The sequence below is a fragment of the Mus musculus genome, chromosome 3 (genome assembly GCF_000001635.26).
Source record: "Mus musculus strain C57BL/6J chromosome 3, GRCm38.p6 C57BL/6J".
NCBI lineage: Eukaryota > Metazoa > Chordata > Mammalia > Rodentia > Muridae > Mus > Mus musculus.
The window spans coordinates 96005965-96022546 of NC_000069.6; the positions used below are offsets into that span (position 1 = coordinate 96005965).

Here is a 16582-nt window from a genome sequence, read left to right on the forward strand (position 1 = left end):
TGCTGGCAACACGCAGCAGCCCTCCTGCCTTCAAGTCTTCCCAGCGTCTCCACTAATTAATCAGTTTAATTATTTTGACTTAAATTTTATTTGGGATGCCAAAAGCCCCCAAATGAAATGACTCTGGTTCCTCCTTTTATGTTATTTTCTCCCTGGGCAGAAGGCTGCGTGGCTTGCCAACCTTACACGAACCGTTTGAAAGCAAAGCATCTGAAAAGCACAGCAAGTAAATCTTCTCAAAATAGTTGTGGGACACACACACAGAAACGGGGAGAGGAAGGGAGAGACAGACAGACAGACAGACAGACAGACAGACAGACACTGGGCTCAGCTCTAGCTCTACTACTGGGTTTATGGTCTTTTACTGCCCCAGCTTTTTCACCTGAGCAATTAGATCTCATTGGCTTATTATAGAAATTAAGCAAAATTGAATGGGGTCAGGCATGGTGGCATGCCTTTAATTCTAGCGCTCGGGAGATGGAGGGAGACAGGTTTCTAAATATGAGGACAGCTTGGTCTACAGAGTGAGTTCCAGGACAGCCTGGGCTATGTAGAGAGATCCTGTCTCAAAAACGAACAAAACCAAAATTGAAAATATTTACAAGTTTCAAATGTGTGCTGCATAGGCAATTTAAAATGTTTGGTAGTCATTAAAAAACTAAAATAAAGAGAAATTTAATTATAATAGTTCATTCATATACCCAAAGATTATCATTTTAGCATATAATTACCTTAAATTATTAGTGAGATATTTTACGTTTTTGTGTGTGTTTTCTTTGAAATCCACAATGTCTTTTATGCTTGGAATGCACCTCAGAGCCGACTAGCCAGTCGAGAGCTCCCTAGCTCCCTGTGGCTGGGGACCGCTGTTTAGAGAGCAGAGGTGTAAGGTGCTAAAGCAATGTGTAGTGCGTAGTAGATGTACATTACAATTTAGTCCTTAGCGCTAGACTCTTTTTTACAAAAGTATTTACTTTTATTATTTGTAAAGTGACGCATGCATCTGTGTGTATCTATGTGCCTGTGAGAGCCGGCGCCCGTGGTGGTCAGGAGGGACACTGGGCTCCCTGAGCTGGAGTTACAGGTCATTGTAAGCCATCTGATGTGGGTGCTGGGCACTGAACTTGGGTCTTCTGTAAGAGTAGTATTCATTTTTAACAACTGGGCAGTCTTTCCAGGCCTATAATGTCCTCCTTAGGACCTGCTATAGAGTGTCTTTCTCAGTGTGCCCCCCAGAGCCAGATGACATCAAGTGGGTCTGGGATATGACATTCAGCCACACGGGACTACACGTGAGAAAACAAATCCTGATGAGTATATCAAGAAAACCTATCAGTCCGGTGCTGCAGAGCCTTGCCTTTCCATATTTTAATTTTGTTGTGTGTGGTGCTGGAGGTTGACCTTGTAGATCCCAGGCGGGTACTCCATCCTAGGATATATCTCCCTAGCCATACTCTTTAACTTTAAAATGGAGATATAATTCATAGATGATAACAGATTTTAAGGGTATCATTTGATGAGTCTGACTGAGTGCAGTTGGATAGCTACTTTATCAGTCCACACAGGACGGACACTCCATGATCTGCACAGGGGCTTCATAAACCAAGAGACAAAACGCAGCATGAGCTACCAAGCTGATCCCACACTTTTGAGTACATGATGCTAAGCTGCTTTCCAGAAATGTCAAGCAAATTAACATTTCCACTCCAGCCATACTTGAAATTGCCTAACCATACAGTTAAAAATAGTCAAGCCTAGGGGCATGAATTTATTAATATAGATGATATTTAGTTTAGCATTATGTATTTTAAAATGTAAACAGTCTAAATGCCTGATTACAATGATTAAAGACATACCCTTTATATTTTCATTAAATTAAAATTATTGTGAAGAATATCTGATATCATAGGAAAATGTTTTCAATATAACAAAAATAACAAAACCAAGTATGACCTGGAAGTGGTAGCTCATACTTACAATCTGGGAGGCTGAGGCAGGAGGAAAGCTGTGAGTCCATGGCCAGCCTGGACTACGGAGCCACTGTGCACTGCTGCAGACTCTCTACTTTCCCAAAGTAAACCTGGCGTGGGACACTCTCCACAGTACTATTCCTATCCTAATTGTGTCAAACACAAAACAAAAACAAAACCCAAAAGCCTTTATGTGGGCTGCTGAGATGGCTCAGTGGGTATAGGGATGATGAGGGTTCACTTTAGGGAACTCACAAGAAAAGCAACTCCTGTGAGTTGGCCTCTACACCCCACGTCATGTCCCCCAGTCCCCCACACCCCATGGAATGTCCCCCAGTCCCCCACACCCTACGGCATGTCCCCCAATACATGTTTTTGTTTGTTTGTTTCATTTTAACTTTTGGGCAAAGGAACACCTTAAAGGAAGAAAGAGCACAGAATCTCGGTGTTACCTCACTGTCCATGGTTTTCACTTTCATATGGATCTATACTGAGCGTGCATGAAAGACTTGGTGGAAGGGGAATGCCTGCCTATCTGCTGCTGAGACTACATGCCTTTGCTAGTTAGAGGAAGATAACTGGAATATGAGATCTTTAATTGATTTGTAGACTTAGAGCCACTGAGGGTTTAACTGAATCCAATTCAGACTTAACACAGAGCACCCACTGTGTCATAATTATGTCCGACTTCAAGGGGAACCTGGCAGGACGCATCCTTGGCAAGAGTCTTGAGAGGAAATGAACGGATGGTTCTGGAGGCTGACTGAGCTTCCTGCAGTGCTTTGCAGGCCGGCTGGCTAACACACCCCTCTCCGTCCCCTTCACTTCTATCCTGAATCTCGGGAAAACTGGGATTCTATTCCATTAGAACAGTTATGTCCATACTGATTGGGGTCTTGGCCTCTTGACTCACACAGCTAACTCAGTAGCTACCAGCAATGACTGGAACTCTCTAGTATTGACTGCTTGTGAGGTGGTATTAAGGCTTAATGTCCAAACCAAGATTCCCCTTCATTTGCAAGGAAGAATCAATCTCTCCCGAAATACAAAAAGATGAAGACTCAATTTACTGCGGGGAATAAATCCTGACTACAGTTCACTGCACTAGGATTCTGCACTTTCATAATAAGGAAATGTTCACCTGGGGGATAATGCTTTTAGTTCACGTTAGCGTCTAAAAGGTCTTCTAAATATTGATTTACTTCTTTATGAGGATGTGTGTGCCTGAACGAGATTATGTGCACTAATCCATGCAAGTGTCCATGGAGACCAGAAGAGGGAGTTACAGGGAGCTGCCTAGTGTGGGTGTTGGGACCTGAACTTGGGTCTTACACAGAGCATAGCATTCTTTTTTTTTTTAATTAGGCATTTTCCTCGTTTACATTTTCAATGCTATCCCAAAGGTCCCCCATACCCACCCCCCAATCCCCTACCCACCCACTCCCCCTTTTTGGCCCTTGCGTTCCCCTGTACTGGGGCATCTAAAGTTGGCAAGTCCAATGGGCCTCTCTTTGCAGTGATGGCCGACTAGGCCATCTTTTGATGCATAGAGCATAGCATTCTTTACTAAGCAGTACCTCCAGCACCTCCCCCAACCCCACATTAGCTTTGGTAACTCAGATGACGCTCATATCATAAGTCTGATGTTATGACTCTTCTTAAACCCACAATACACAAAAGCCCATACAGATATCTTCTGAGTAACACTGTTCATAGGAGCCAAAAGAGGGAAACTATTCAGATATCAAGAAAATGTGGTACATGCATACAGTGAAATATTCAGTCATAAAGAATGATGAAGTCTGCTATTACAACCTGGGTGATCTTGGAAGATTATGTTAGGGAAAAAAGCTACTCAAAAGAAAACATGTAGTTCCACTCATAAACTGCCCAGGGAAGAGACACCTATGTGACAGAAAACAGCCTAGGGCTAGAGAAGGAGATTCTTTTAGTGATGATGAGAATGTTCTAGACTATGATTAAGTTCTAACATATTTGTAAATATGCTAAAGATCAATATGCTCTAGTGTCAATACACTTTGAGTCAATTGTGTGATATGTGAACCATATCTTAATAGCACCATTAAAAAAAAAAAAAACCCAAGGCTGGAGAGATGCTTATTGGTTAAAAGTACTTGCTGCTCTCTCCGAGGAGCTGAGTTCAGTTCCCAGCATCCACAGTGGGTGGCTCACAACTGCTGGCATCCATCTCCAGAGGATAGACTGCTCTCTTCTGGCTGCCATTGGTACCCCTCATAACTGGCATACAGACAGACAGACAGACAGAGACACACACACACACACACACAAACACACATCCCAACTAATATACCTACCCTGTTTTCTAACTTGTAGTGAAAATCACTAAATATCTGAGCAAATGATCTGCTGACTTATATCACGCTCATGTGATTGAGAGTTATCTTAAAACTCTTGGGTGAAATGGCTGTTGACTGCTCTATGTAGTTGTGGTGGCAATGAGTCATGTCATACAGATTTCATAGAAACTGAAATTTGACATTTCCACCCCCTACCTGAAGACATAGTAGGCTAATATAATTAGAGAAATGAAGAGTTAATCCTGTAAGAAGAGTACTGCTAGGATAGGAGGCAGCAGGCAGTGGGATGGCTCACGTCTTTAATCCTAGTGCTTGGGAGGCAGAGGCAGGTGGATCTCTGTGAGTTCAAGGCCAGCCTGGTCTACACAGGGCAAGCTCCAGGACAGCCAGAGCTACACAGAGAGATCCTGTTTCAAAACAAACAAACAAACAAATAAACAAACCCCAAAAAACAAAAAAACAAAACACCACCACCACCACCACCAACAACAAAAACCTATGGAAACAGGAGGCAACAACCTCCATTCTGTATGCCTGCACAGATCCTACAGACATACCGCTGGGCCAGACAGCTGCACAGGCTCAGGCCACTGCTGGATCTAACAATTATGAAATAAGTCTTACTGTATCTAGAAAGCAATTTTATTAGAAATTTGCCTTCAGAGATAATTATCTCCTGTGAAAATACTGGTCTCTGTATTAGACACTTTTCTATTGCTGTGATAAAACACCATGACCAAGGCAACTTATAAAGCAAAGTGTTTATTAGGCTTATAGCTTCAGAGGGTCAGAGTCCATGATGGTGGGGAGAAGGTATGGAGGCACAAAGGCAGGAACAACAGAGTTCATATCTCAAACTCCAAACTGGAGGAACAGAGAACCAGCTGGAAATGGTGAGTCTTCAGAAACCTCAAAGCCTGCTTTCAAAAACTCTCCTTCCTCAACAGGGCTACACTTTCTAACCCTTCCCAAACAGTTTCACCAGCTGGGGACCAAGTTTTGACATATATGAGCCTATGTGTGTGTGTGTGGGGGGGCATTCTTATTTAAACCACCATAGTACCCAGCAGCAGATATCCCCCTTCTGTTTTAACTGCTGTTTAAATCTAAGTAAAGTCAATCACAACTACACCTAACCAGAGAAGCCCCTAACAAAACCTGTGATGTGACGACCATGGAAGGAGACCTGCTCATCAAAACCCTGCTACATTATAACCAGAGATTTGCTATAAAAAATAACACTGGATAATGGTACACATCTTTTAATCCCAGCACTCAGGAGGCAGAAGCAGGCAGATTTCTGAGTTTGAGGCCAATCTGGTCTACAGAGTGAGTTCTAGGACAGCCAGGGCTACACAGAGAAACCCTGTCTCAACAAACAAACAGCATGTTGTCTTAAGGAAATTGCTTAAGAAAGAGACACTTGATTGGGTGTGGTGGTGCACATCTGTGACCCCAGCAGCTGAGAGGCTGAGTGAGGCAGGAGCATTGCTGTAAATTTGAGGTTAGCTTAGGGAACACAATGAGACCCTGCCTCAAAAAGACAAAATAAATACACAATCAAACAAAATGTTTTTTGTTAAAATATATAGTGGGTCCCTGTTAATTTTGCTGTGCTAATTAACTATTATTTTGATATGGTTCATTATTGGTTATTTGTGTTTAAGTTGCCATGGTAGCAACAGCCAATGGCTCCTGTCTGAAAAACTAAGGAAAAGTGAAAAAGGAGACAAAGGCAGCTTGAATCCCACCTTTGAATGGCACATGACTTTTAAATTGAACTACTATATACTTCTCTTTAAGTTCTAGTTGGAGAAAGCCAGGCACAATGACACACATCTGTCATCTCTGTACTGGGGAGGCAGGGTTTGGAGACCATTCTCAGGCTACACAGTGACTCCCGGGCCCTGCTTCAGAATGAAGATGGGGTTGGGGTATACACTTCCAAGTACCTCTGGCTTAAAATGAAGAAACTTAACTTAAGGTGCTATGGCAAAACTCAAACCAAACTACCACCAAACTCCACCAAAGGGCAGAGATCCAGCACAGGGCTGACAGTTCTCTTGAATGTACAGGTGCGAGTGAGTTCAGTTCTCGGCACCGCCCATGCCCCAAAAAACTGCAAAACAAAAACAAAAAAAGACTCCCATCACCCAACTTAACGTTAATCCCAGAAGTGTCCTAGGAAGGAAGGAAAGACTTGTTTTCCACTCTGTTTTCCTGAGATGGGGCTCAAATGTGAAGTTCTCTGCCTCTGCCACCTGAGGGGCCGGGGCTGCAGGTGTGCCCGACATTTCTATTCTTCATTTGCCAGTGTTGTTTACAAGTAAGATTTAATTTCAATTTACAGAGGACAGTTACTAAATTTACCATGGGAGGGTAAAGGAGCCTGTAGTGTTTTGGAAAGCAGATCAATTTTGACACATTTATTCTGCACAGTAAGTAACTTCCTCCACATCATAAGCGGGTGATTTATGCATGTTGTAGTAAGTGCTGTTTCTAAGATTCGGCTGCAGAATAAATCTGTGGTAGGCTCAGAATTTTATTTAAGATTGCAAAGATCATGGAAAGCAAGTGGCCCAAATCCACAGCAGTTCCACAAGAAGCATCTCCCGGTCTGTAAAGGCAGCGGCTCTGTCTTGGCACAGTCAGGACACAGGATGTGACTTTCCTGTCTATAGGCCTCTCATTATCTCAAATCCCCGTGACGCAGTCCATACCATCTCTTACACAATTCTAAGCACAACAGGAGGGCATTCATTATGGCACATCTAAAAGTAGACTGCTTTCTAATCTCCATAGTTTCCCAAAATAATACTGACTGCAGAGCTCTTTCGAGCAGGAGAGCCTGTGTCATTAGCCCTTAGGGCATCACACACTGGAAAACAACAATCCCTACATTGAACCTAACAATTTACAGAGACAAATTACTCAACATATTCTCCACATATTAAAGTCTAAATTGCAAGCTCACAAGTGGCCTACTGTATCTTCAACATTTTCTCTTTTTTTTTTTCACAGAATATTAACATTCTCCCACTGAGTGTCCCCAGGGCCTGGGATGCTGTGCACTCGCTCCTCTGCTGGCCTGCATCCCAGCTCTAGGATCTCAAGGGTTTAAGAGGTGGGAAGTCACTGGGGTATACACTTCGCTATTCAGGAGGCTGAGGCAGGAGGATTGCCTGAGCTCAGGATTTATGGGCCAACCTGAGCAAAACAGTAAAACCCTGACTCAAAACAAAACAGTAAGAAAAGAAGCAGTGGCTTACCTAACAACTTAGTGATAGCACAAGTAGTGTACTCAGCATGAAAATTGGCCCTTTCCACTGAAAGTTGAAGTTTTTGTGTCATTTCCAATTATTTAAGGCTTTGTAATGAATAGCAAGTCCCTCTTCCTAAAAGCTGCATTGGTCAGGAGCTAGGAAACAGTCCTGTCAAGACGCTATCACCGTCTGCTGTCAAGTCTCACACTCAGTGTAAGGATTTAGCATGCTATCCATCAGACAGGATACCACAGTCAGCTGCCGTCAGGATACCTGGAGACTTTTTAAGGGCTGTCTATGTTTTTCTTTTATCAGTCCTTTGAGAATATCATACAAAGTGTTTTAGTAATATTCACCTTCCCTCCCCCATCTTGTCCCAGATCTCTCTCCTTCCCTTCCCATTCAACTTCCAGTCCTCCCCCATCACTTTCACAGCAAGGCCAAGTCGAGTTACCCAAATATTCTGGGATGCATGGCTATCCTCTGAATGCAGCTAACTTATCCTGGGCTACCCTCTTAAAAACCCGACTCTTCTCCCAGCAGCCAAAAACGACCTGAAATGACCGCTGGTGTAAGAGTGGTATAAATGTTACAGAGTAGCAACCATTCCTGATTGGCTTTAAGGCCTGCTCCACAGGACGAAACCTGTACCTGACATCATTTGGGGGCTTTTACTACTTAATTTCACACAAAACATCATTTGCTTAGTGACTTTGACAATTTATTTACTTATTTATTTATTTATTTATTTATTTATTTATTTATTTATTTATTTTGAGACAGGGTTTCTCTGTGTAGCCCTGGCTGGCCTTGAACTCAGAAATTCGCCTATCTCTGCCTCCCAAGTGCTGGGATTAAAGGCATGCGCCACCACACCTGGCAAATAATTTATTTTTAAAAATTAGGTTTTTTCCTGTTTTTAAAACAGTGAAGTGAAAATTTAGTCAGAGTACTATTAATTAGTCAAACATGAAAATATGCATTTTTATTTACATGTGTTGAGACTATTTTACAAGGAAGTATACATATACATATCTTTGTAATTCTACTTATTTTTAAAATGAGATATAGATGTTTAATTTTACACTTCTGATATTTCAAGTTAAAGGGAAAATTCTACTTTCTTAGGCCATAAAGCTACAAAGACTTAGAAAATAAATCTCAGAAGGTGTAAATATTTAAAGTGTTTGAAGGCCAATTAATTGTTTCGAACGCTGATATTAGAGGCTAGTCAAAGCAAAAGACTCTCTAAATGTACTTGAGAGAACTCATTTAGATCAAGAAGATAACGATACGGCTACCAGCAAGCACTAACCAAACCTCTGACTCTGGACTGTGAGTGTTAGAGAACAGTACAGGATCAGAGATGTGAGATAATACTAATGAAAGAATTGCATACTGGCCTCTGCCTTCCAGTCTCAATCTCTCTGCCTGTTTCTCTTTCTCTTGTTAATTAATGCTCTGATGATGGTATACACCAGGATTAAATGAATATAGGTATAATATTTAGTACTGTCCTTAGCACACAGTATATGCTCAGTAACTATTAAAAGTTACCACCTTTTTTTTTTTTTTGTCAGCAGCAAGGGGAAAAACCTGAACAAAATGTGAATTAGTCACTTCTATGACAAAAATACTCAGTAGCCACTGAATTAGGTATAAAACTTCTAGTTGATCATTTTAGGATGTAAGGCTACCTTTTGAAATATGTAAAAATCTGAGAATATAATGTCATAACCATTTTACATGCTCCCCCCCAAGTCCTAATGATTTACTCACTGACATTTCTATGTTTGGGTTTCAGGCAGATTATATAAAGGTTCTCTTATAACAAGACATATAGAAAGGCAAGAGAGAGTTACAAACGTGCTTAAACATGTATCTATGTTTAAAAGGCAAGAGGAAGCAGGGTGGCCATGGCTCATCTCTGTAATTCCAGCACTCAGGAGGCAGAAACAGGGAGACCTCTGAGTTTGAGGCCAGCCAGGGATACATGGTGAGACTCTGTTTCAGTCAGTCAGTCAGTCAGTCAGTCAGTCAGCCAGTCATTCAATCAATCAATCAATCAATAGAAGGAAACTGGAAAGGAATCAGAAATTAGATGGAGAGAATCTGAGCCAGACTATTAGATAGTCTGTATTAGATAAAAAACACTAGAAGGTTGCCTTCAAATAACAAACAATTATAGTGAGAAAAGACCTTTTCTGGATTAGAGGCAGAGTCTCTCTCTATGATGACCAAACTGGCCTGAAACTGGCTGTGTAGACCAGGCTGGCCTCAAACTCACAGAAATCCACCTGCCTCCTGCCACCTGCCTCCACCTGCCTCCTGCCACCTGCCACCTGCCTCCACCTCAGGAGTGCTGGAATTAAAGGCGTGCACCACCACACCCAGCCTCAAAGAACACTTGTCAAAAGTAACAAGTGAAAATAATCTCACTGGCTCTTAAGTGCCGAACAGAAATTATCAGCCAAATTATTTTTATAAGGATTTCCCCTCCCTCCTTCTCTGTTTCTAAAAAAATTCATTTTATTTATTTATTTATTTATTTATTTATTTATTTATTTATTTATTTATTTATTTATTTATTTAATTTAAGATTGGGTCCTCTGGAAGAAGAATAGCAAGTACTCTTAACTGCTAAGCCATCTCTCCAGTCCTCAGCACAGAATTCTGAACTTAGCAGGAGTTTTACACATGTCAAAGTGACTAACAGCGGGAAGAAGGGTGTTCTTTGGTAAAAGTAAAATTGTACCAAAGAGAAGACCAGAATGAAAGAAAGAAACTGGACAGAGAAGACGGACAAGCGGAGGTGATCTATTTGGGAGGGAAAGTTGAGTCAAACTGAGTTTAGTCTCTATGGAGCAGGTGTGGCTCTGTGGGGTGTGGTGTAGTTCTGTGGGGATGGGGTGTAGTTCTATGGGGTGGGGTGTGGTTCTAAGGAGTGGGGTGTAGTTCTATGGGGGTGTAGTATAGTACTGTGGGGATGGGGTATAGTTCTGTGGGGGTGTAGTGTAGTTCAGTGGGGGGGTGTAGTAATATGGGGTGTGGTATAGTTCTAAGGGGTGTATTTTAGTTCTGTAGGGGTGGGGTGTGGTTCTATGGATTGTGGTGTAGTTCTATGGGGTGTGGTGTAGTTCTATGGGGTGTGGTGTAGTTCTATGGGGTATGGTGTAGTTCTGTGGGGGTGGGGGGTGGTTCTATGGGGTGTGGTGTAGTTCTATGGGGGTGTGGTGTAGTTCTATGGCATGGGGTATAGTTCTGTGGGGGTGGGGTGTAGTTCTATGGGTGGTTAGGGATAGAATGCTTGTAGCTCCAGACCTATAAAGTTTAGTCTCTATATCTATTTATTTATTCATTTATCTTCTTTTAAAATCTTTTGTTTTTGATACAAAGTCTTACCCTGTAGCCCTTTTGGTTTGAACTTGGTTGGCTATGAACTCAGACATTTGCCTGCCTCTGCTTCCCAAGTGCTGTGATTAAAAGAATGGACCACCATATCTGGCTAACAAATATCTTTTAAAATTAGATAAAATCAATTTATGGCAACAGAAATCCCATAAGCAGTGATGGCCTAGGGGTGACAAGCAGGCATACAAGGGGCATTTTTGAGGACACTGTTTACAGAGGTGAATCAGTGTGACATTTCACTGAGATGACTCTTCTATATGTAATGGCATGTATGTGGTACTACAGAAAGATGTCTTTGTCTCCATTCTTGGCACAGAGCTCCTAAAACCCTGGCATTTCCTGAGTGCCCTTTGTTTTAATGAAGCTACTCTTGTGGGCTTCAGGATTCAGAAAAGACCAAACCATGGTCAGAGTTTGGAACTTTTAGCCTGTGCCCTAACCTTTGAGAAAAGTGTCTAGAGTCTAAGTCACTAATGGCTAATGATTTATTCAGTCATATCCACATAATGGAACCCCGAGAACGTCATTAAATGAGAAAGTTCAAACATCTCTTTGGCTGGTGTGTGAAGCCTCCTCACTCTGTCCACTAAACCCTGCTCTCTCTGCACTTCCTTCTTGACGTTTCCTGAGTCATGTCCCTCTTAACACATTAGTAAATGTAGATAAAGTGGCTTCCTGGGTTCTGCACATGGTTCTAACATGTTTCCAAACCTAGAGAATGAGTCATGGCAATCCCAACTTGCAGCTGGTAAATCAGAAGGCTGGCATCTGAAGTGGGGCCCTCTAGGGGGGGTCTACCGCTAACTCTAGGTAGACACAGCAGAACCAAGTGAACTGTTTAGCATCCAGACAGACAGCGTCCAGAGAAGCCAAAGCATGGGGTTGAAGTGGTACCAGGCACTTGGTGTCAGGAGGAAAAAAAAAACCTATCTATATAACATCTATAAAAGCTATAAATCTCCATCACACAGTTTAAACCAAAATGAAATTCTGATAGATTGCTAAGATGCAAGTTTAAATATGAGCCCTAAAAGTAATAGTAAAAATGTTAGCATTTATAAGTTTGATTGGGAAAGAACTTTTTCTAAGTATAACATCAAAGGCAGAAATCACTAGTAGCTTAACTAATAAAAAATTGAAAATAATAGCAACAACAATGCAGTTTTTAATACTAGAACATAGAATAATATGTAGCAAAACCTCTGGGGCTGGAGAGACAGCTCAGCGGTTAAGAGCATTTGTCCTTGTAGAGGCCCCAGGTTCGGTCCCCAAAACCCACAGGACAGCTCACAACCACTCTTACGCAGTTCCAGGGGATTTGGAACCTTCCTCTGACTTCTTTGGGCACCAGGTACACACATACTAAGCATATTTAGAAACAAAACATTCATTCACAAAAATTAAATAAATAAATATTAAAGAAGATCAAATAGTAGAAAAATTGTGAAATAGAAGATTCATGGTTAATATTCTTAGTTATACATATAGACATATAAAAACAAGAAAAACAGAAGAATACCTTAATTATAAAGTGGGCAAGGACATTACCCAGCAAGTCACACACACTATAAACTTGTATGTGCTAGCACATTCTGGACACTGGCAAAGGGGCTAATTCACAAGAAGGGTTCAGGGAAGCTGGGGTTAAGCCCAGGCAGCCCTGCTGCTCCAAGGTCTGTCAGCGGACACTGATGATCTACTCAGCACTAACAATCTCTCAGTGCTGGGGCTGGGGGCTCTTCCTTCTCTGTATACTTCCTGAACTAAAAAAATGAAACCCTTTACAAAAGCTGCACGCCACTTCCATAATGAAGGTAAAATTATGTTTATAAATCACAATGGTATGCAATGAAAGAACATGGAAATCCTGTCACGACTCCCAGTTACCCAAAGCCACATATGTCAGCACAGACCCTCGGAGCAGACACTGAATTCAAGTGTCTGACCTGCCTCTTTAGTCTAGGCGGCTCCTTACCCCTCACTGCCACATTAACATTCCTAAAACAACATACATTTCCTGTCACTTTCCTGATCAAAAACTTCAATTTTTTTCTATTTTCTTATAAAAAATAAAAATTCCCTAGCACCCCCCTCCCAGGTTTTCCATACTTCTGGTGTTAAACTGTTTACTGGGCTACACACAATCCTGACAGTGGGCCCTGTGTGGAGCTGGCTCTACAGAGAGCGTGCGGAGCCTCCCTTCGTGTACATATGCTTTATGTGAGGCTCTCCTTGTGTGTTTGCTCCTCATGAACACTTGCCAGTTCTCTCTCTCTCTCCTCTCTCTCTCTCTCTCTCTCACCCCCCCCTCCAGCGTCTTATTTCCTTGCTTCTGTTCTACAGTTCCTGGTCATAGCACTTGAGATGGACTCTTTGGCTAAGTACATATTGAACATGGCTAATCAACAGAGACACCCAGGGCCATCAGTGGGCTTTGTTCATCTGTTTTCAAAGGGCCTGTCTGGTTATCAGAGGCTCTCTTTCTCTGAGCACAGAACCCACAGCTTGCTAGCAATTCGCCATGGCCATGCCTCAGACTCTCAGACCCTCAGCTCACGGTCTTGGAGCTCTGCCGGTGCTAGAGCACACACTTTACTGTGGTTTGGTCATTAGTCTTTCCAAGTCACAGGGGAGGACTGGAGGACCGAGGGGGTCTTTTACCTTTTTGTGTTGTGTATTGTTGTTCCTCCCAGAACGATCCTCACTCCAGGAGTGGTGCGGTTCAGGTTATAGACTGTCAGAGCCTCTTCATAGGTGGCTCCTCCAATAATAAACACGATGATATCCTGAGGCCTGTGATAATGAAGACAGAGACAGAATGTCACAGGCTAAGCCATGAAAGGGGGCTTTTAGCGACAAATAAAAGATTGTTATTATTATACACACAGTTTCAATTTCTCAGGTCCCCCACCCCGTTTTTGGTGAAGGAAGCAGAATCAAAGCAGAATAAAGGGTTTAAAAAAAGTTTTAATGATCTCAAATTGGCAGGAAACAGAAGGAAATGCTGAATAGCGCTTTGCTTTCTGCTTATGAGCGGATGTCTTATTTCTGTGCTGGGGATTTCAGAATAGCACAATGGTGTTTGCTGGAACCAAATGCAAAAATATTCTTTTATATTCAAGAGGCTGAGAATGCTGTACAGCAACACGCTATCAATAAGGCAGTGATTTATGCTTGTATCATACATCTCCCTTCATATACAGCCCTGTGTCAAATGCTTTCTTATAGTGGTATTTGCTGTGGCCCCCGCCCAGGGGCTCCAAGCATTTTGCAGAATACTAGTATACTGTATGTCCCTATGTTGTGGGGCCAACATCACTAAATATGATGATTACATAAAAAGAATGGCACATATAAGTTATCAGTGTAATCCCATGTCTGCATTCTTTCATAATAACCAATTTGACACTGGTCTCTGACAAATCACCTTGGCCACTGGTCTCATCATGGTGGCAGACACTATGTTGTTTCCTGTGTTTCTGTCTTATCAAAATGGCTTCATAATAAAGGAAAAGACACCTCCTATCAGCTCCTTCTGCAGGTGGAACAAGGTCATGTTTTCAGTTATTCAAGTGTGTCTTCCTTTTCTTTTTTCTTTTTTCTTTCTTTCTTTCTTTCTTTTTTTTTTTTTTTTGTGCCATCAGAAGAAGGGAAAATAGGCCAGATAAACAATTTTGTCACAACACATTTTTTAAAAATGACATCAAACAGAAGCATCAGTTTTGGAAATTGGGGCCCAAAACTAAAATCAGAATAGATATACTTACATGCAGATTATGGGAAAACACAAGTGCACATTTCCTCTTTGTATTTCCATATATCTTTCTAAATTACCTTGAAGCAATTAAACCAAGATAGTGCTTGCTCTTATAGGACTTTATGGAGACAGAATCAGATATCATAGCCATTTGAGTAAGTTCAGATGGTCTCTGAACTGCAGCTACTCTTCAGTGGAGCACATGCACACTTGAGAAGATAAAGAGGTAGTTATTCTGCAATTCGCTAGTTAGAGGACCAATTATGACAGGTCTCTGGGAGCTGGGAGAAAAATCTTGTCTTTAAAACACTAGATGTACTTAAATTTTTTTACAAATTTATTTATATTTCTTTTATGTGCATGGATATTTTGTCTGCATGGATGTCTGTGCCCATGAGGCCAGAAAGGAAGTGTCAGATCCCCTGACTTACAGATAGTTGTGAGCTTCCACGTGGGTGCTGGCACTTGAACCCAGGTCCTCTGGAAGAGCAGCTGGTGCTTTTAACTACTGTGTTATCTCTCCAGGCCCTAAATTTACCTTTTAAAATAAACTTCATTTAAAACTCCCACCACAGGCTGGGGAATATCCTGGCATGTGCAGGGCCTGGAGTTCCATTCTTAATACCATAAAAAAAAAACCATCCAGACAAACAATGTATCTAACCACAGTGCTCTAAGAGTTACCTATTGTTACATACTCAAAAAGATTTTATAAACTTTTATTTATAAGATACAGCTTTGAAGTTGTCTGTGGTGGTGCATGTGGGTCACACCTGCACTTCGGAGGCATAGGAATCTGGAGGCTTGAGTTTAATCTGGTTATGTAGTGAGTTTGAGGCCAGCCAGGGCTCTATAGTGAGATGGTATAAAAAGATAAATAAGTCAGAGCCACGAAGATTAGGCCATTGTTGGGTAAAAGTGCCTATCACTAAGCGCCTGATGGCCTAAGTTTAATACCTAGAACCTACATGGTAGGAGGGAGCACACTCCTGCAAGATGTCCTCTGGACCCCATATATATGCTCACACACATATAAATCAATAAGTGTAATTAAATGCCAACGAACCAGCTAAGCAATAACAGTTAAAGACAATTGTTCTGAAGTAGATAAAGGCAAGTACACAGCATGACACTCAAAACCTGCTGAAGATGTTTCTTTTTTACTGTGGCTCTTTTGCTGTGTCATCCCTGTCCCCTGTCCCCACCCCAACCCACCCCAGCACTCGTGTAGAGGTGGCACTGTTGCTCATCTTGTGTGTCCTCCTGTGTGGCACTTTGAAACACAAGCACAAAGCATCCTGTACACACTGCTCTGTCCTCACCCTTCTCTTGGATATACAGTACCCTTAAATTTGTGTGTATTTGGTGGGGGGGGCACATGCACTCCTGTACACACCAAGTGTGTGTGGATGTCAAAGGATAACTTGTGGGAATTGGTTCTCTCCTTTCACGATGTGGGATCTTGGGAAGTCCACTCAGGCCATCAGGTCTGGCAGCAGGTTCCTTTGCTGTCTGGCCAGCCTCCATATTATACGTTTAAAAACGTGGGAGAGGGAGCTGGAAAGATGGCCCGGGGGCTAAGAGCAGTTGCTGCTTTTGTGGAAGACCATGGTTCAGTTCCCAGAACCCTTATGGTGGCTCACAATCATCTGCAACTCCAATTTCATATGATCCAGCATCCTCTCTGGCCCTGTGGGCACCAGACACTCATGTGATATATTTATACATAGGCAAACATGCATACATATAAACACATCAGATCGTTTTTAAATTGGGCATGGTGGTGCATGCCTTTAATGCTGGCCCTGGGGAGGTAGAGACAAGTGCTCCAGGCCGATCGAG

The 16582-nt window shown here is 42.1% G+C and overlaps 1 protein-coding gene across 1 annotated transcript in view; it reads right to left on the bottom strand.

The window, feature by feature from the left end:
• Vps45 (vacuolar protein sorting 45) overlaps nucleotides 1–16582 on the bottom strand; it is a 59830-nt gene that overhangs the window by 6133 nt on the left and 37115 nt on the right. The window contains exon 14 of the mRNA NM_013841.3: nucleotides 13645–13776. Coding sequence (NP_038869.1) covers nucleotides 13645–13776 — 132 coding nt within the window. The remainder of the gene's footprint in view (nucleotides 1–13644; nucleotides 13777–16582) is intronic.